The sequence below is a fragment of the Anser brachyrhynchus genome, assembly GCF_964034855.1.
Source record: "Anser brachyrhynchus genome assembly, chromosome: 5".
In the NCBI taxonomy this organism is placed as follows: Eukaryota; Metazoa; Chordata; class Aves; order Anseriformes; family Anatidae; genus Anser; species Anser brachyrhynchus.
Genome location: NC_137699.1, coordinates 13,727,157 through 13,747,512, shown reverse-complemented (window position 1 = coordinate 13,747,512; position 20,356 = coordinate 13,727,157). Strand labels below are relative to the sequence as shown.

The 20,356-nt window shown below is 37.9% G+C and overlaps 1 protein-coding gene across 4 annotated transcripts in view; it reads left to right on the top strand.

The window, feature by feature from the left end:
* EXT2 (exostosin glycosyltransferase 2) overlaps positions 1 to 20,356 on the top strand; it is a 72,626-nt gene that overhangs the window by 25,564 nt on the left and 26,706 nt on the right. For all 4 annotated transcript variants that reach the window (XM_080594581.1, XM_080594580.1, XM_080594579.1 and 1 more), the window contains 2 exons: positions 7,630 to 7,761; positions 16,991 to 17,180. In XM_080594581.1, coding sequence (XP_080450707.1) covers positions 7,630 to 7,761; positions 16,991 to 17,180 — 322 coding nt within the window. The remainder of the gene's footprint in view (positions 1 to 7,629; positions 7,762 to 16,990; positions 17,181 to 20,356) is intronic.

The window sequence follows — 20,356 nt, the reverse complement described above, 5'->3', positions numbered from 1 at the left end:
ATAGCATAACCCCAGCTTATCGTAGGTTTGGTTTCATGCAGTTAGCGGGGAGCGTGCAAAGGACAAACTATTGCAAAAAGGATGATACGCACCCAAGTCATTGTGACTGCTCCTCAGGTTAGGTATGCCTGCTCCTTCACAGTAACAGCCTGATGAAATTGGAGTGATTAGGGGGCCTTACAAACTCCTGGAAACAAGGGGAAAGAACAGGCTATTTTTTTTTGTCTTTGTCATTATCAATGGTGATTATGAAGATGTGGCTGTCTGGAAGCCAGATGAGAATTTGCATTACTCTCAGCCGTGGTTTTTCTGCTGTGCCAACACATGTATTTGCCTGTAAGTAGAAGGACAAAGCTGAATGTTCTTTGGGAGCAAAGGGAATGCAGTAAATGGTGGCCATTTTTGCATGACAGTTTTGAAGCTCTAAGTGCTCTATGAAACTACACTTTTTTTCATTCTGCTCCTTTCTTTACTGACTCTGTCTTCATGCTTTGCAGCAGTATTCGCAGCTGAGAATGGGCAGGCTCTGTGCTGCTGGTAGTGTTGATACCTATTTGTTGGCTCTGTAACTGAAATATATTTTGGCAATGGATTTGGAGGGCGCCAGCACACTAAGTCAGGCTTCCTGACTGATGCAATGTTGCCTTCTGCAACAGAGTTGTCATGTTGGCATACTCCTTAAACAAAGAAGCAAGTTTGACCTCCAGAAATCTGTGGTTGGAGGGGAAAACACCAGTGTTTAGCGGTATATCCATCTATTCAGGTCTCGCGTTCTTGCTGTTTTAAAAACTGAGTTACTATTTCTAGGATCAGAAGTAGTGGAAATCTGTTTTAGGGGGTCAGGATAATGTAGGATTTCAAAACAATATAAAATGTCACCATTTCATTCTAATAAAAATAGCTACTTTGTGTATTTGAGCAGGATATTAACCAGTGCAGTTTATTGTTTGTAACCAGATGAAAACCTTAAAAAAAAAAACAAAACTCAAGCTACAAATTATCTGAGAGTATGGAAGCAAGACTTCCAAAATTTTAACTTCAACAGGTATGCTTCAAAGGACCATTCACGTATATGCATAGTATGTGTTTTTCTACATGTGGATTACTATAATTAATACAAGTGATTCTTTTCTATGTACCAAAGAGGAGAATTTGAGGAAATCTTCAGTGTAAGGAGCTGTAGATTAATATCTGTGCTTGCACTAACATTTTCCTTTACCCTGAGCTCTCTTATGAGTCAGCATTTGTCAAGTAGTTTACAGCAATAAAACCGAGAGCCAGTAGAAGTGAGTTACTCCCAAGTGGCTGGTATCTGAAGGGTAAGACTAGCATTTTGAACTCTGACCTCTGTTCCTTTTATGAATTGGCAGCTTCAAAAGAAAAAGGGAAAAAAAGAAATTTGGATAGTGGAAAGGCTTATTTTCTGCTCTTTGTTTTGTATCTGAGGTAGGCAAATATGCTTGTTTTATGACTGAAATTACTATAGTGGACTACATTAACATAGGTGATGAAATTCACCTTCTGTTTTACTACTTGAAGAACTATTTTTTGAGATTGGATTATGATAGATAAACAGCACCACAAAATGTCCATCTAGAATCTGTTTTGTAAAGTGTAGGACTGTAATGATATAAATGCTTTGCATGCTCGGCCTGGAGAAATGTCTTCTAGTAAAGGAATATTTCTTCATATGCCAGTCATATAGGTTGGTTCTGTGAGTTAAATAGGTGAATTAAAAATTTTGGGGGCTTTACTTGGGAATCAAGTGCTCAAGACAGAAGACTAGAAAGTTCCCTTCATGGAATATTTTTCTCTTGATCTAAACATTACAGAAAGTGTTCCTTTCCTTTCACTTTCAGACTTGTCTAAAGAGCTTACCTCTAGTTTTGAGTAGTTATACTGGCACCCCAAAAGAGAGCAGGCTTTTCAGAGTGTGACTTTATTTTTTTCCGTAGCCTGAGACATATAAATTATGTTTGACAAGTGTAGTCTGTGTCCTTGTTTCTCCTCATTTGAAATCTTTGTGCCCCTCTGCAGAAATGAGCCTTCAGGACTTTGAGGAGAATATCCTGGCCCAAAGCTGGTCTCTTACTCTGTCCTCCTCTGATGCTCCCTTAATAAGAGGAGCACAGATTGTTCAGGAGGTATTTCAAATCACCATAGCTCTTCAATTTCTCTCTGAAGGACCCTATTTTTTCCTCACTGATCAGCAAGAAAAGAGGGAGCCAGCCTACCTCTGATATGTTGGGTTTGATTGTGTGATATTGCTCCTAAGAGTCCTAAATCAAACAAGCACTTTTTTAAAAACCTGAATTCTTACCACTTTATAGAAACAACAAACTGCCATCTTATTCTTAATTGTATAAAGTCTTCTGAGGGTTTTTCATAAGCCTGTTTAAAGAAGCAAAGATGGCTCTGTTTTTAGCTGACCCAGCTGCTATCAGTTTTGCTGAAGAACTGCATGCAAAAATTGATGACTTGAGGATGACAGGGATCCTCCATCTGAACTGAAGATTTGTTTTGGAAAATTATGTATAAAATGTTTCATCTTCCAAAAGACGAACTGATGCTTCCTCTTCAGTCCCATTTTACCTTAAGGGGCTAGACTGCAGGGGATGAGAGCTCCAGTTTGCTATCAGATTATTGTATTTCATCAGCTATCCTCATGTGTATCTTTAGTGTGGAGCAAATACATGATAATTCAGTTTATCTTGAAGCTCAGTAGCCTGCCTAATCTTACTGCACAACAGAAAGGTTATAGGGTGAATGTGACTGATTATAATAGCTTACTTAATGGACAATAACTTGTTAGATCTCACTAACTAGGAAAGCATTTGATTATACTACAGTATCATGTGTAACTTTGGAGCCTGAAGGTCTTTGTGGATGACCTTCCACAACTAGAGCTGGTATATATACACAGCAGAGCTGTAGATGTTTCTTGTAATAACTCTTATTTCACTGCTGAGGGTACACGTTTTAGCGACCGATTGCTGAAGTCAGTCACTTCGGTAGCATTGCTTGGCTAAACGTTAGTTTTATTAATTTAAGGTTTCTTTTTACAAATAATGAGAGGATAAAGCTAAGTTCTTCTCTCCAATCCCAAATTTACAAAGGCCTGAAACAGTTACATCTCGTGAAATCTCCATGAGGGATATTACATATACTGCTGAGATGCTGAAGTAGAAGCAAAGGGTCAAATGAACATCAAACATTTAGCTGTAAATAACTCACAGAACCAGGATTCAAAGTAAGATCACCTAGTTTCCAGGCCAGTATAGTTGCAGCAGCTAGGTCACGCTCTTCTGTTCAGCCAGACTTCCCTAACTCGATTGATCAGGGAGTAAGAATCAGAAACACGGAGCCATTGAAAAAGGAAAACACTGAAGTAGTCACCTCAGCCAGTGCGAAAATGGTTACATTTTGAGGCCTCGTAAATCTTTTCAAGGCATTTTGGAGAGACTGAAGTCCTGCCGTGGGGCAAGATCTTACAGCATCATGGCGCCTGACCCAGAAGCTGAGAGAAATGATGGTTTATGGACAATTAACTTTTACTGCTCTTCTGCAAATCTTGTCTTTTCCCTTTTGCTAACTTGACAAACTCCCACCAAATTGTGGGGTGGTGAAAAGACAGAAGACTAGAAAGTTCCCTTCATGGAATATTTTTCCTCTTGATCTAAACGTTACAGAAAGTATTCCTTTCCTTTCCTCATGCCTAGGGTTTTTCTTTTCACAAACTAATAACAAGATTTACATTGATCTGTCTTGCACTCTACACCGGAGCACCATTAGCGGCATTAACACTAGAACCTATAAACATTATATGAATGGACTCTGTAACCTGATGCTATGCTGGCTTATAAAGAGATGCTAGGCCCCCAAGTGTATTTATTTCTAAGGAAAATAACACCTTACCTAAATAAATGTTACTTTTTGTGAGTAGGCTACCCTTCTGTTGCATACTGTTGCCTGTTGCAGCTATGAAAATAGCTGCAAATGCTTCTGTCCCAAGCTTGTGCCAGGTAAGCCATACACCCAGAACAAAATTGAGTAGGTGAACATGTGTTCATCTGTGCTGTTTTGGCAGTTGTACAAACTACACATTTGATCTGTTTATAATTTAGATTGCCTGTGACCAAAGCAATATTTGGGTGTATACAAGTTTAGCATTCACTACAAATCTGTGGTCCACATAGTGTGTTTCCTCAGACAATTCCAAAGTCTAATCAAGCAGACTTCTAGAGTACTAGAAATGAATTTCAGTTCAAGTTGAAAGGAATGGTATCCTGACCATATCTTAATTGTAGGCCTTGTATAATTAATGCTGTGTGGAAGACAAGATCTATAAGTGTGGATCATTTATTTCAAGGTCCTCTAAGCCTTTCAGGTCAGCTCTAATTAGCATGTTGTAATTGCAATCTCTTACAACCATTACCTAGTGTATTAAAGCTACTCTTGAGCTACATAACCATTAGTCTCCTAAATTCACAGATAAGGGAAAGAGAAATGGATAGCTTGGAAAAACTATACAAGAATACTAAAAGTTGACATTGGAGTCAGGAATATATCTCGGGGCTGGTTTTCTTGTTTTTCTCTCCTGTATCCCTGTATGTGTTCATGGGATTTTTATTCCCCCTAGGTATTCGCTACATTCCAACATAAGCTTTTCAACCACACCAAGTAGAGCAGAAAATACATTTCAAATGGAATTGACACACATCTTCCCAATAGAAAACTTTCCCAAAATGTTTAGCAACTCACCATGCTGAGTAGCGGAGACTAGCAAACCATGTTAATCAGTTCTGCTTTATAAAAGCAAACAAGGTGGGGAGGAAGTAATGAGACCCTGAAACATCTGTTTGGAGACTTAGAATCCCCTTAGAAGGTTTTGAGTTCTGTCTTAAAGAAACACAACTCCAAAAAATTACAACCAACTGTGGGAACATTTTCTAGCTCCTTACAAAAAACTAATTATATAAATATTAGTCTATAAAAAGTAAATTCCCCCTGCCCTCTTCTACGCTTTTGCTTCTGGTATAAAGGTGTAGTTTTGCCTGACGTTGCAAACATTCTTTCAGCAAGAGATGCTAGATCAGATCCATCCCAGTTTTACTGAAGGAGGAAAAAGAGTTGATTGGTACAAAGCTAGTCAGTTACAATTATTGCAATACAAGCAGTCTTAGAATTAGAACAGGTTAGGAAAGTTGTCATTTAGTAACAATGAAATATACAGTCCCATGCTACTCAATTGCTGTTTAAAGTTGTATGTTAAAAGGCTACATAAAATAATTTCTCTTTCCCAGTTACTGCTGCTTATAGCAGTGATTTTCTCAAATTGATGCCTACTGTGAAAATGCAATTTGGAGTCTGTGTTCTTACTCTTGTTCAGTTAGGACACCTGAATAGAGACGTGGTTCATTTTGTTGCTCTGGTCACTTTTAATTCTTAATCTACTTCTGTTTTTCTTTTCAAGTCACTTGCTGCAGAATTCTGGATAATACATTTTTCTTAAGAAAAGGGACAGGGGAAAAAGAATATTTGTATCTTTTCTTAGAATGTGGTGTTTATTTAGTGCCTTTTGGGTATTTTAGGAAGTCAGACATTATTTATTCGTACCTGTTCATGTAATTCTTCTGCTTTTACAGTTGGGCATAATATTTGCTTTGTACCGCGTTCTTGGTAATACTCTTTCAGACTGTTATCCAGCTGTTAAGTCCACCAGGGAGAGGGATATGGAGAGAGAAGGGATTCTGATCTAGAGTGAAATTGCTTTGCATTTTCTCTGGATGACAGGCTTCAGAGAAGTGTAATATTTTGGACACACTCATCTGTCTCCTTAATAAAATTTTGAAATATTCTGTACCAGTAAGTCTTATGTTATTGTTTTCTCACGATAAAAATAGTGCTCCAGAGAGCACTTCTGTTAGTTTTTTTAATTGGAACATGATTTTTTTTTCTTCTTCAATATTTAACAAAACTATACTGAAGAACGAGTTTTACAGACTACCCACAGAGCAGAGTTTTGGGGCCAGTGTTTTGGCAACGGATTTTCAGTTCCCATAGCTTATACTCAGAGTAACATACAGGGTAACAAATGCATGATTTTCTGCAAGTTTGCACATGAATTTGCATTTTCCCTATTTCTTTCCTTTACATTGTGCTTTAGCTGAGGAACACTACAGCACAAAGTATCCAAGCAGGAATCACTCCATCTTCCATTTAAAAGCTGTTAACTGCATTTGGAGATAAGCTAGCAACTTAACATTACAGCTAAAGAAAAGTTAGTTTTTGTTCATCTGAAAGTCTGTATCTCCAAAAGCTCCAATATTCCTTCAGTAACATAATATTCTAAATAATGTTAGTTATTATTCTCATATCACATAGCTAAAAGTGGTCATTCTGTAGATACTTTTTGCTATTTAAAAAATAAGTAACAACAATAAAATAGTGTTTGTCCAAATTTGTGATGTTTTCTTCAGTTGTATTCTGGTGTGAGAGCTTCTAAGCTTAGGAAAAAAAGTTCTTCTGTTTTACCACTGAGATACAAATGCATACTCTTACAGCTGATACTGAACCACAAGGAGATTTTAAATTAAATTACCTTCTGGACACTTCAAAGTGCTGGAGTTTCCTCAAAAAAAAGCAGGTTGAAAAAATGTACATTTTTTGGCCAAAACACTTGAACTATATTTATTGGCAAAATATGTTTCCTTATGAGTTGGATGAGATCCTACATGATCATTTGATGATTCTAGGTATTTTTAAAATGTTTTTATATCTAACAGGATATCAGATAACTCAGCATTTTCATTTCCAACTCCCCGTTTTTCTTCCAGCATTTCTGTCTTACATAGAAACCAGGGCGAGATTAAAACTTGCCATACAGGACCTGAGATTGACGTGTCTGTGAAATTCAGTGTGTCTGTGTACAAGGAAATCACAGGCTTTGTTTCAGCATTCAGTTTTACGCTTCCCATGTTGTAAATTAGCCCCAGTAAATATTTTAATTAATCAGTATATGCATGTAGATACTTTTACGTAAAAATCTTAATATTTACTTGTGTAAATAATAGTGTTGAGTTTTTTGGCACACTTGGAAGTTACTAGTTTGATAGAGTTCATGAGTACTAACGTTCTCTAGTTGATCAGCCGTCTCTAATATTGATGTTAAAAGGTGATATTTAAGTTCCACGTTTTAGGCCTTGTGCCCTCCTTAGGCTTCCTGGCTGCACTGTGGATCCCTCTGCCTTGGAAAAACAGTACAACGGTAACTTCTGTTCTGTGGTCATACTGCTTTTGACATTTTTGAAGAGGAAAAATAATGATAAAAGTGTGGAAGTAACTGATTTCTTTGAGTATCTGCAAGGTTTTTCCATTCTACTTAGTCACTTGCAAACTAATGCTGCTGCTTCGTTTTATGGGCTGTAAGTCATCTTTTTTTTTGAGAGTGGGATGGAGTTTGAAGTCTTCTGGCTCTATGAAAATATTCTTGTTACAAAAAACATGCCTCCTGATTTAATTTCCACCTGACTTGTAGACTGCATTGAACAGATTGTATAAGTCAAGACAAAACCGATTATTAAGCACTGCATCTGTTCAATGTGAAAGTGAATTTTATTCTCTTTACAGGCAAGGTGGTTCTGGGAAGCATATTTTCGATCAATGAAAGCAATTGCTCTTGCTACTCTTCAGATTATCAATGATAGAATTTACCCATATGCTGCCATTTCTTACGAAGAATGGAATGATCCCCCAGCTGTGGTAAGTAAATTCATTTGGTTCACTCATAAAACAAATTGCTTTTTTTTCCCTCGTATAAAAGGTATGTGGTAGGAAACTTGGTAATAATTCTTTGTGTTTGTGTGTGTGTATGTGTTTGTGTATGCATTGTGTTGGTAACTTGCACAGATGAAGTTAATATATTTTATGACAGCTGGCAAAATACCTAGCAGTTCATTTTATGTCCTGGCTGTGAAATGCAAACTTCTAGCTTCTACTATTGCACGCTCCAAATTGCTTGCTCATTTATATATTTATTTATTTTTCATGCATGCATACACACATTTATTTCTGTTGAATTTAGTATGAGTTTAGTGCTCTTAAAAATGAGTAACTGCAATGGTGGAAATGGTGGAAATACTGAAGATGTTAGTCTGCAAGGGTCTGTAATGTAATTCTGCTGAAATAGCTAATCAGTCCTATGCCTCCATGTTATTTCTACGTAATTTCTCTACTGCAGAAACTGATGATCAAAGTTTTGCTGGGTTGTTTTTTCTTTCCCTTAAATAAATGTTTCACCAGTTGAACCTGCCTCTGTTAAGAAAAAAAATGCTGGAGAATTAATTAACCTTCTGCACCAGGCAGCTGGTTCTGATTTTTTTACTATATAAAAGCCTGCAGATGATTTTCACTCATAATCAGTTAATTTTCTCTGTGTCAAAATATAAAAAATAGTTTTGTTTTACTAATAAAAGCAAACTTGTTAACTGTCTCACTTTATGATGGGTTAGAGAGAGTCTCTCTGAAAGCTGGCTAGGAGTGCTCAGCAGTAGCGTGTTTGACTTCAAACTCCTCAGACTGACAGAGTGTGAACAGTTGCTACAAGGGGTGAGAAGCTCGTGGCTGTGTTTCAGAAGACAAATTTCTGTTGCCTAACCAAAGGCATTGGTCTACTGTTGTCATTGTGTAGAGAGGAAATGTAACACGTGTATTTAAGGAACAAAGCAAGCTGCGAAAGTATGTATTCTACAATTAGGGGGTCAGAGCTTCTTAACACCTTTAGATTATGCTAGCAAATCAAGCATCTTGAGCATCTGGAAGCACCTAGTAAAATTAAGAAAATGTCCTTAAAGGGGCTTTAAAGGAAATAAAAAAAAAAAAAAAACTATTTATGGTTCTCTCCTGTACTGGAAACTCATCAGTTTCTGGGGAAGCAATTCGTGCTGTGAGCAACAAGCAGGCTCCTCTTTTTTTTTAATATATATTCTTGGAAAAAATATTTATACTAGTTTTTCAACCTAGAGGTTCTTAGGCAGGTTTATTGCCACTGACAGAGCAACATATCAAACAGAGCACTGAAGCTGTGGTGGAACACATAGCAGCTGTGCCACGCTAGGGCAGCATGAGGAGTAAACAGGAATGCTGTATCAATGTGCAACTGCTAAGAAAAGTTAGAAGGCTGACTGCAATTAGACAGGCTGGAATTTGTCCAGGATGTTGGAGTTAACACCTCATATTGTGACTCTCTCGTGCCACGAATGGTCAGTTCCTTGGTGGTTTTATGTCTCAGTTGAAAGAATTTGATGTTTATCCTAGTCTGTGAATATTGCTTAATATGTGCATGAATTCATTTCTTGCTTTAGTGTGGAACAGAAACATCATAAAAAAGTTCCTTTATGGGCTGTATAAGCTCCATATTAGCCAGCAATACAGAGTGCTTGTGACCTCTTCTCACAGGGTCAGTTAAAGAAAATAGAATTCAGATCGGGAAGTGTTCAAGAGCAGTTAAATTTGTAGAACAGAAGTACACAATCCTGTGATATCTTTAACTGTGGCTTTTAATAGCTACTCGGAGCATGCATGAAAAAATCATTCCATCAAGCTCTTTCTTCTTATTTTTTAGCCATCTAATTCTGCTGGGCTTTGAACCATGTTCTTGCCTTGGAAGTGAAAAACTGGAGCCTTCTCCAACTTACCTTTTAGATTATTTTTCCCTTGGATGTATTATATTTTATCTCTTTGAGGTGAGAGCACATTACAGTTGTGATCTATAGGTGACCATATTCTCCAGGAATCAGCTAATATCTTACTGAAGACAATTTAGAAGGTGATGATATATACCGTACCTGCTAAGTCACAGGGTTCTTTTAAAAAGATTTAAAAAAAAAATGTGGTATTTGTCAAAATTCTGCTTGTTGCAAAGTAAATGATCTGCTTGAGTATGTTACTTATCTAAGTTTGTGCCTAACGTGCACTGATAGCACTGTTACAATTTCTAGTTAGCTGAAAAGCAATAGCTGGAAAGCAGGTACATGTGTGTATTTGAGGTAGCAGAAGATGCCAAGTGTATTCTTGAACTCTGATAAGGCAAAATAACTAAAGGTGACTTGAACGTGTTCCTCATTTGCGGCAGAACTGCTGTATTAGTCTTTAAATAAACTCCAATACTGAAGCATTTAAAGAAAATTATTTCAGATTGGCCTCAGGAGCAGGACACAGGTAACTGTTGAAGTGAAGCACCTGTGAGTTAACATTAATACCACAGTGAAATGTGCGAGTAACTCAGCACCGTAAATTCTTGTGTTACTGGCCAGAACGGGACCTCCAGAACTTGTCGCATATATTCTCCCATGGAAATAGGCTGGCTCAGCATCCAGTTCCTCTAGCTCTCCTTGTTGTTTCCCGTGCCGTTGTGGATGGTAAGGATTATATGCAGTGCTCGTCCATATGCTCTTGTTCCCATTACACAGCTCAGATAGGAACAGAGGGCAGAATTGCAGAAAGAGTACTTAAAAGTCATAGTCAGGTTAGCAGAAGGTGCAGGGAGTGCAATAACTGTTTTAATTGAAGAAGCTTGCTGCAGTGTTTTTTGGCATTAGTTTGGCTTACATTGGCTCAAAACGTTTGTGAGACTGTTGCCTGAGTATCTTCACCGCAGCGTGGCCACAGCAGCAGTGCATCAGGATGTTTTTCCAGCAGGAGGGGGTATAAGGTACACGGAAGATAAATGCATATGCAGTTAATTGCATACTTAATACATGATATGATTCAAACATTCGTATGTGTTTGTATCATTTGACTGAAGGCTGTTGGCCTTTTCTAAAGGAAAAAATGTAGCGTAGATAATTTGCCTACTCACATGCTGTCCTGTTGAGGAAGTGGATGGCTGGTAGTGCTAATACGTAACTTTCAATAAAAATGTGCTTTGTTTCCTCCTTTTAATGGGGAGGGAGCAAATGATGTTTTGGGGGCCTCAAATTCATTCCTGGGCCACTTGACTCCCTTGTTGTCTCAGCTAGTCTCTGGCTGCCAGCATGTGAATTTAATGCCTTTTAGATTTGTTGGTCCAGCCACTAACCATGAGCTAGAGGCAATCAGTTATGTTCAAGAAAGCCAGAACATGGCGGGTTATGTGGTGTGCAATCTGCTTGGTACCAGTTTGGGCTGCATTAGAGCTAAGGACCTTGATCTGTTACCTTCAGTTAAGTACTTTGTTATGCTCTAGTAGAGGGAAATCACTTTCTCACTTGTAGATGTTTGTGTTGATTTAAATTTTCTTCTTACTTTGCCTAATATCTTCCTAACATATATGGGTTTCTGAAAAATGCGGATATTTTCTTTTTTTCCAGTTTTCCTTTAGTTGTTTTTGTTGAAATTCTTTTAAGCCTGTTCCTAACTTGGACCTATAAAACATGAGGATTTGGTTGTCAGTTGGTGCGTTTGAGTTTTGACCTTGGGAGATAGAGACTAAACGTTAATAATCACTTAAGAGCATGACTATGCCGAACAATAAGCATACCAGATTTCATTTCTCCCAGTGAGGCATCGTTTGGTTTAAATTAAAGTGGATAGCCGAATTAACAGTGCAAAAAATGCCATTCAGTAGCCCCACCATTTTCATTCGTGGGCTTTGTCCAATTACCAGACAATTGACACTTGTTAAATGATTAAACTGTTTTTAAGGCCTTTGACTAGTTCTTTACAGTTTATGGTCCCAGGACTATGCCAATTGTTACAGTTGGACTTCCATCCTATTATCACTGGTCATCTTCAGAACATTAACCAATTATTAATATATATATATATATTTTAATTTTATCTGTAAATGAAAACAAGTTAGCACTCTTTTTGGCAATGCACATCTGGATTATTATTTTTTCCACTGAATGATGCTCTGTTTGTTCCTGCTGTATTTCCAGCTACCTTGTGTGATAGTTTGAGTCAGGTGGGTGAAATTTCGCTTTATTTACCATGTTAGAAGATACATATTCTTTCTTAGAATAAATAAATTTCAGTTTAATTATATACGTTTTGCAGTGTTGATGTTACAGACAAATAGATTATGCCACAGATGTTCAGTTATAAATATTGATTGTTATAATTTTTTATTTTATTTTTGTGAAACATAATTTTGAGAGTCGATTCTTTAACTTACCTGCCTTATGGAAACCTTAAATATGAACTTTATTCTTGATAATTCTGTTATCACTGAAAATCTCTTCCTTTGACATATTACTAAAAATAAGAGTTGAAGAGATGAACTTGAAATTGAGTTTTTATATCAAAAATGTGTTCAGTCTATAGATGCCCTGTCAGAAGGGCTCAGGAAGCTGATTAAATCTAAGCAGCTAAAAAAAAAAAATAAAATAAAAACACAACATGCTGAATAACAGTCTTATAGTTGCATGATACATTTTCGCAATCGAAATCCATGATATCAGATTTCATTACTTAAGTAGGAATTCCTGTGCGCCTTTATGGCTTATATATTGTTGAGGAAGTTTTATAATCTTGACCAGAATGTGAAATGTTGGCCCCTGCAACTTGACTTGTGATTCTGCGCAGTGTAACTGCTGTGGTTGGCTCCAGAGAAAGAGAGGGGTTAATTCTTTTGGTTTTGCCCTATGACCACTTGAGGATGGGAAGTACAATGAAATACTTTCTCAAAGTATTCAATAAAAACTTATCATGAATAATTGGAGCAAAATAGAATAAATCAAGGCGTTTTTGGTCTGATAATTCATAATTGAAACCACATTGAGGTTAGGATTGATATTCTGAACAACCCAGCTGAAAAAGCCTTACCCGCAGAGGCAGGGGATGCATCTCTGCTTTGCGTAGATGTATAGATGAGCTGCTTAGCTACTGTATTAAGTTCAGCACTGTTGGCCTTACCTCTGTGGTTTTAATTGAGAATTGTTGTCATTCAAACTGTGTGGTTTCACTGCTGTTGGTTATAACAAGCACTAAGTCTGGTTGTTGAAAATAAAATACATAGGGAGGAAAACCCTCTGTCTTGTTCATGGGAACAGTGGAATTTTATTCTAAAATGCTTTTGCTGTATTTTCCCACTAAATGGTAGCTTGGGAAGTTCTTGACTCTTTTCTGTAATATGGAAGAGCATCATACAGCCTTGTTTTCCTAGAGATCATTTCGTGTTGCAGTTTGTAATCTGTCTGCTGTGTTTCTTCGAGTCTCTTTTGGTGAGACCCAGTGTACACTCAAATAAGAAATTTGGGGTAAGACCCTGTCTTAGTTGTGTGTGATACCAGTACCTGTGAGATTCTGTGATATTTATGATGATCGGCCAGTTCTAGATCCAGCTCTGTTCAGTAGCATTCTGGAACTCTTGCCTGTCTCACTTCTGTGTCCTAAGAACAGTCTGTTTAAAACTTCTCAGCTAACTTGAAATCGAAGGCTCCACATCAAGTCCAACCCTAAGCATCTCACATGAGAATTCAAATCACTTAATATCTTATCCTCAATACATTGACTTCTCCTAAAATAGAATAAAGTTGTTATTAATGACCAAGAGGGAGAACAATTTTTAATGATTCTACAGTAAAGGTAAGTGCTTATTTCTAAGGGCATTATTACACATACACACTTGTGGAAAGCATGCGTGACAGCTGCAGTAGTCTGAATCCTTCCCTATATACATACCCATTCCTGAAATCTCCTCTCTCCCCAGCTTCATGCTATCTATGAGTTCTTGCTGTCATTCAGGTCCCACTACTTTGGCTTTTCGTGTGATCTGCAAGAGTTGCCAGACATCTGAGACTGCACGATTTAAGTGACATGAGAGATTATTCGTAGGAAATGGGCATTTGAAGTTGATCCTTTTTGCCCATAAAAATAATTCACAGCAAGCAACCTATTAATCTTAGATTAATTATCCTGGTTCCTGTAATGATATTAGCTGGGAGGGCAAGACTGAAGGATTGTCTTATTGATAGCTGAATGTCAGCACTTTGTCAAGGAGAGGTGATGGATGATCAATCCACTGTTGCTGCTTGCTCTTCTTTCTGAGAGTGAGAGTTGTTGTGAATTCCATCATGAATGTTAATAAAGGTGGGGCTGGAGCAAATGTTCCTTTGCCACTTGGTTTCTTGAGCAATGACTGGGAGAACCCATCCCTATATCATTACCCATTTCATGCTTTGGTGCCATAATGGAGATTTAATTAGGTTGCTGTTGAATTAATTGCCTGTATGGCTTGCTTTTCCAAAGGAGAAATCTGGAAGACTTTAGTAAATTATGGAGGCTTGAATTTGCCCGATTTCCTGCAGAAAGTGGGGTCAATAGGTCTCAGACTGTAGACACACTCTTTAGGCAGGCAGCAGGGGGTTGGCTCTTAATGGCACTTGAGAGATGCTTAATTGCCTTTTTGAAATGTTGTTCTCAAATGAGAGGCTTGGTTCTCCCGTCCATTAGCGTGTGTCTACAGGCTTTTCCCTCCCTCCATCATCCTTTAGTAGATGCATGAGCAAAAACACCTTAAAAGTTGTCTTATTTTTCCTAAGTTATAACCAGCAAGGGAGAATTTTCATGTCTTTCTGAAAGTAGTAAAAGTTGGAATTTAAGTGTAGCTAAAACAAGTTTTTAAGAGAGAGCATGATAATTTTTATAGACGCATGCGCATGTGCTCACAGTCATGCATCTTCATTTTTTCTTTGGGTACCTAAAATCACCTTAGAATGATATAAAGGGAATAATCCTTTTCCTGGGATATCTAGCAAGTCATTTCTTAAGAAATGCTGTGGCCAGGGAAGAAGTTGCTAAATAAAGTAAACTTCAGGGAGGGGCTATTAATTTAGGTGGCAATAGTTGTCCATAAGTAATGAGTACAGAATTGCCTATAGATTACTTTACCGGTTACTACTACTTGTAGGATAGAAACATAAGGTTTTCTCGGCAGTCTGCTGGGTATGAAATTAAACCTCTGCTACAAGTATTAATGAAAAGAGTTTTCTGAAAGTTGTTTTAAAGAGCTTTTCAACGTTACAAGGATCATTTGGGGAATAGCAGTCCTGGGGTGGGGTTTGTGTGGAAATGAGTCTGTAAAGCTTTAATGAGGTGGATTGTGCCCTGTTAACACTTAGATTGTGATTTGCTGTAGGAATTACTGAAGCTGGAACAAAATCAAAGGGCTGACTTCTTCTGCCACCAGTTGTCTTGTAAAATTAGCAAAAATGTTTACGGAATCCTTAATTTTAGAAATTATAATAATCTGAAAGCAGATTTTTCTCTGCATGTATCCATCGTTAAAGTAATGGATATATATTTTCTGAATTACTGAGCGTATTTCTCCGCTATCACAGGTAGCCATGTCCTTTTCATGAACTGAAGTTCCATGCTGTGCTATTACTGTTACTATGTTACCCTATTACTCCTGGCGGGTAAGAGCTGTGTGTTTTCCATTGGGAACCTCTATGACAACTTATATCAAATGTTGCTTGTACCAGACCTGATAAAGGACACGTGTAGCTGAAGACCAGTCTGTCTTTCCAGCTATTTTGGGAAGTCTAATAAAAGACATTACTCCTACTGCCAGATTCTTGCCTGGGACATATCGTTAGACCATCACGGGTAAAACAGTGTGCTCATGTTGTGCTTAAATTTAAATGTCTCTCTTCTACCTCACGTTTATCCCCACGTCAGTGTTGATGTGCTTGTAGAAGGCAATGGAATTCACATATTTTTTTCTCCTTTGCCAAAATGGTAAAAAACAGTATGATTTCCTTTAGGCTATCTGGTCTTCTTGTCCTAATAGTTACAAAACATTGTAGTTAGAGGCCTCTATCCACTAAACATAAGGAGGGTAATGGATGTGTAAAGAAAAGTAGCCCAAAGATTAAATACGGACATGGAAAATTGCAAAATTTTCTGCGAATACGAGTCAGTAAAATTTGCCTTCCTCGTGGTACAAGCAAACCTACAGAATGTGTTCAGCTGAAGATTCTCCTGAGGTTTCTGAGGCAGTTACTAACTCTTACGAGTGTTCATAGTTTTTACAGGTTAGGATTCAAGACCTTCCTGCAAAACAGCATCACGCAGTTTCAGCTTTCCCATCTCTGCTTTTCACCTCGTCCCAAAAGGTCTTGTTTTTTCCCTTTGCTTCTCTGTCTGACCCTTGGTATCTGCTTGGAATGTCAGTTGGGATGGAAAAGCTGAGACCAAAACACCTTTCATTCCTGTTGAGTGGTCCCTTCACTGCTTCCTCCTCGACACTGTTGGTTCCAAACGGGGTTGGCACATGCAGTGAGAATTTAGCGGTCTGTCTTGCCTCATGCCAGTTGAGCTGGCCTCTTATGCTGGCAGTGTATTGAAATAAGGCCTTTAAAGTCTTAAAAGGGATGCCCTAGTTAAAATTCAGGAGGGGTAGATAACTCTCTGAAATTCATCTTTGCATCTCGTGCTTTTTTTTTTTTTTTACACAATAGTTTTTCTCACCCCATTGAACAAACACAGTGTTGTGGAAGCTAGTACATTATTCCTCTTAGTGACTGCTTTTGCTTTTTTGCTTGGATGCCCATTTTATGACAGGTTTATGGTTTTTGCTATTCTGATGTTTTTAATATTTTTTCACTTCTGAAGTTGTAATACTGATAAAGTTTGTTCACTAAGTCCTGCCTGTAAATATAAATGTCCTTAAATAGTAATTAGTGAGTGAAAACTGAGTTATGGTAGCTGAGCTCAAAATTCACCATAGTTTTCCTTCTCCACAAATCTATTTGCCTACTCCAATTTATTTTTTCTCTGAAAATCCTCTTACATGTATTGTTACAGCTAGGTAAAAATAAAAATTGAATTAAGAGATTGGAATGAAAGTTATGAGGGGAAAAAAATGCTGAAATTAGAGAATCATCCTACCTGATCTGAGCACAATCCAAATCTGATGGTTAAATCCTGTCTACATGAATTACTCCTTACCATAATAATTACTCCATACTGTAATAATTCACTTTATTTGAATTGTTTTCCTTCACAGAAATGGAGCAGTGTGAGCAACCCACTCTTCCTTCCACTGATTCCACCACAGTCCCAAGGGTTCACAGCTATAGTTCTGACCTACGACCGGGTGGAGAGCCTTTTCCGAGTCATCACTGAGGTGTCCAAAGTGCCTAGTCTGTCCAAGTTGTTAGTTGTCTGGAACAATCAGAACAAGAATCCACCAGAAGGTAAGACCTCATGTTAGGTGTGATGGAAGAGGGTGAACCTGGGGGTAGCGTGTCTACTTGCACCGGTTACAATATAACCTGCCTTCTGGTTCATTAATGTGTCTTCAAAAACTATTTAATAGTTTCTTTCAAAATAATAAAATAGGATTTTTGTGGCAATGTTTTTGAAAGTGAAATGAGAGGCCAAAGTAGATTAAAAAAAAACAAAACATGTGAGTGGTTCTGCACAAACTTTAGGATCAAAGGTAACATACAGTAGTTGCAGAAACATTGTCTGCCCTTAACTTTATTTTGGGGACTGGTAAGGAGAGAGACTTGGATTTGTCCATGCTTGGGTTTATTTTTCTGTAGACACTGTCATTGCTATGAATAACTTTTATTCTGCTGGACTATTTTGTGGGGCAAACGCAGTTCAAAGCAGCAAAGTAGTGTGAGTGTTTGAGACTATAAAATAAGTGAGTAGTTTGACTGATTAAATGAAAACTTGAGACGTTTTGGGTGTCTGAAGAGAAGTTCCTACACCACTGGGATGTGTTGTGAAAATACCAAGGCTAGCCCAATAAAACAAGCCATACATACCTTTATTTAAATGTTTTGGTTCCCAACAGATATGCTACTATGTTCTTTATATGAGTGAGTCTGAAGACTGCAGGATGCATTAAGCTTTTGAATTCATGGTTATTGTAAAGTGAGGGCATATTCAGAGACCTTTCCCCAGATAATTTACATCTGAAGACTTTTTTTTTTTTTAAAGATTTGGCTTCAGAAGTATGTTAATTGCTCATGTGTGGACTTGGTGATATAAATCTGAATTCATTTGTTTAATCTTCAGTATCCAAGGTGTGCTTCATTGGCACGAGTATTTGCTGGCCTGGCATGCTGCTGTACTGTATTAACAAATTGGTTTTAGTTCAGATGTAACTTCAAGTAGCAAAACTGCCTTTATAAGCTTTTCCACACTACAGTGTACATGTGGAAGTGTAGTTTTGCCATTATATATGGCAGTAAGCATTGATCCGCTCTACCTTCATCAATATTGCCAGTCAACAACAGCAGAGGGGTTAAATATGTTCTTCCATTAGGCCTTGGCTCAGGCATTCTGCTTCACTTGCTGTGCCTCCTTCAGGTGAGGACTTCAAGCTTTATTGTCCCAGGTCTGTGATCCTCCAGATTCTCTCCTGTCGTATATTAACCCTTGTGTCAGGACCTCCATCTCAGGTTGCCCAGTCCTCACATCTTGCTGCCTGTTTTCAAGTCCCAGATCCTTATCCTGTGTTTCTATGTCCTCTTCCATATCATACCACGATTCTGTCTGCCATCAGCTCCCATTTTTCCTGATACTGTAATATAGTTCCTGAGACTATAGATATAGTAGTTGTAAATGAGTTTATTTCCTGTATGTCGTATGTATGAATTGGTCATTCTCATCGGAAAATGCAGGTGATGTTTTTGTTTGAGAAGCAACGTTTCTTTCTAGGAACATGTATTCAAAAATGCTAAATTTGGTGATACAGAACTTTGTGTATTCGTCTATCTTCTGTATCAAATCATGCTTGTGGTTAGGACTCCTCACTTTGTGATTCAGTTTCAGCTGCTGCTGTTTTCCGCTCTTCGAAGTTAGCTATTTGGCACAGCAGTAAGATGCAGTGCAAAAATTAATCCCTCGCCATTTGTCTCAATTTACCATCTTCTGACAGCTTCTCGGGAGCCAAGCTATTACAACTATTCACTTGGCTCATTTGCCATTTTGGCAACTTGTTGCAGTTCAAAGCAGAGTAGCTTTATTGTTTGCTTTGAAAAGTGTTCAGTAATACTGCTGTGCTAAACACCTCAAATTTAGTGATTTACGAAATGTTTGCAGTCTTTTGAAGCGAGAAGTGTTGCATATAAATTGATGATACTGGAATTTTTGCAGTAAGAAGTTTGTCTGAAAGCAAAAATGCTTAGTGTTACGTTCATTCAGTTATGTAAGCTGTGAGGGTATGTATCCTCTGAATGCAGGTGGACTTGACCCAAATGGATTGTTTCCATGTTTTCCTTTGAGTGAGAAAAAAAAACAACGTTGAAGCAAATAAAACATTGCATAACTTTTCTGTTAAATCATTCATATTAATTTTGCATTTAGGAGTTCTTGAATACTAGAGCGTTTTATTTTTTTCTGCCTCAGTTACTGAGAAGACAGACTAGTTTCAGAAAAAAAATGCTGTTGGCTGTAGAGTTTAAAACCGTGCTCTCAATTGTTTTGAGTGTAGTTAAACGCCTAGGCACTTTTGCCCTTACATTAGACTAAGCATTGCAATGAAGTAAATAACTATTTGTTTCCAGCGTTCCTTGTCTCTTTATTGCTGTTATAACCATTGTAATCTCTTGGGCCATGGCCAAAGAGAGGTCAGTTTGATTAAATTAACTTGTTTTATTTCAGATCCATGCAGGGCATTCCACTTGGCTCTTCAGCCAGTCTCTCCTTCGGTCTGTCTATTAGCGATCCTAATCTGTGGACTTCAAAGCTTCTGCTGTTTATAGCCTGTTAAAGCCAGGAAGTTTCTGATGGATTAGGGCAAGGAATGAGTTTGAAGTTTGTAATGTGCACCACTGTCACTGATAAAGTCAAGTTTATTACCCTACAGTAGTATCTGCACTTTTATGGCTATTTTCTTTTAATTGGTTGTAGCAAAGCTGAGGCGCTTGACCTCCTCGAGCATCAAGTGCTATGTTTCCTGGGTGTTTCCATATACAGGACACATTTCTGTACAGAAGCAAGTCTTGGCTTTCGTCATTGCAGTCCTGTGGCTTTGTTTGGTGTGTGTAGGTGGGAGGGCTGGGTGGAGGACATCAAAGTTGTCTTCCATACTGATTATGCACAGTAAATTGAGAATTGGATTTGGGCCTCCTGAGGTGGAGCTGGCATAGTGCTGTGCAAATATGACACGAGAATAGTACTATAATTGAAAATGACACCAATTACACTTGATACTGTTATCAGAGAAGTATGTATTGTAAGCAGTCAGAGAATGGGAAGCCAGTTGATGTAACCTTTTTGGATTTCAGTAAAGCTTTCAGTACTGTTTATCACAGTATTCTTCTGGACAAAATGTCCAGCATACGGATAGATAAAAACATGATACAATGGGGGAACAGTTGGCTGATGGGTCATGCTCAAAGGGCTATAGGAAATG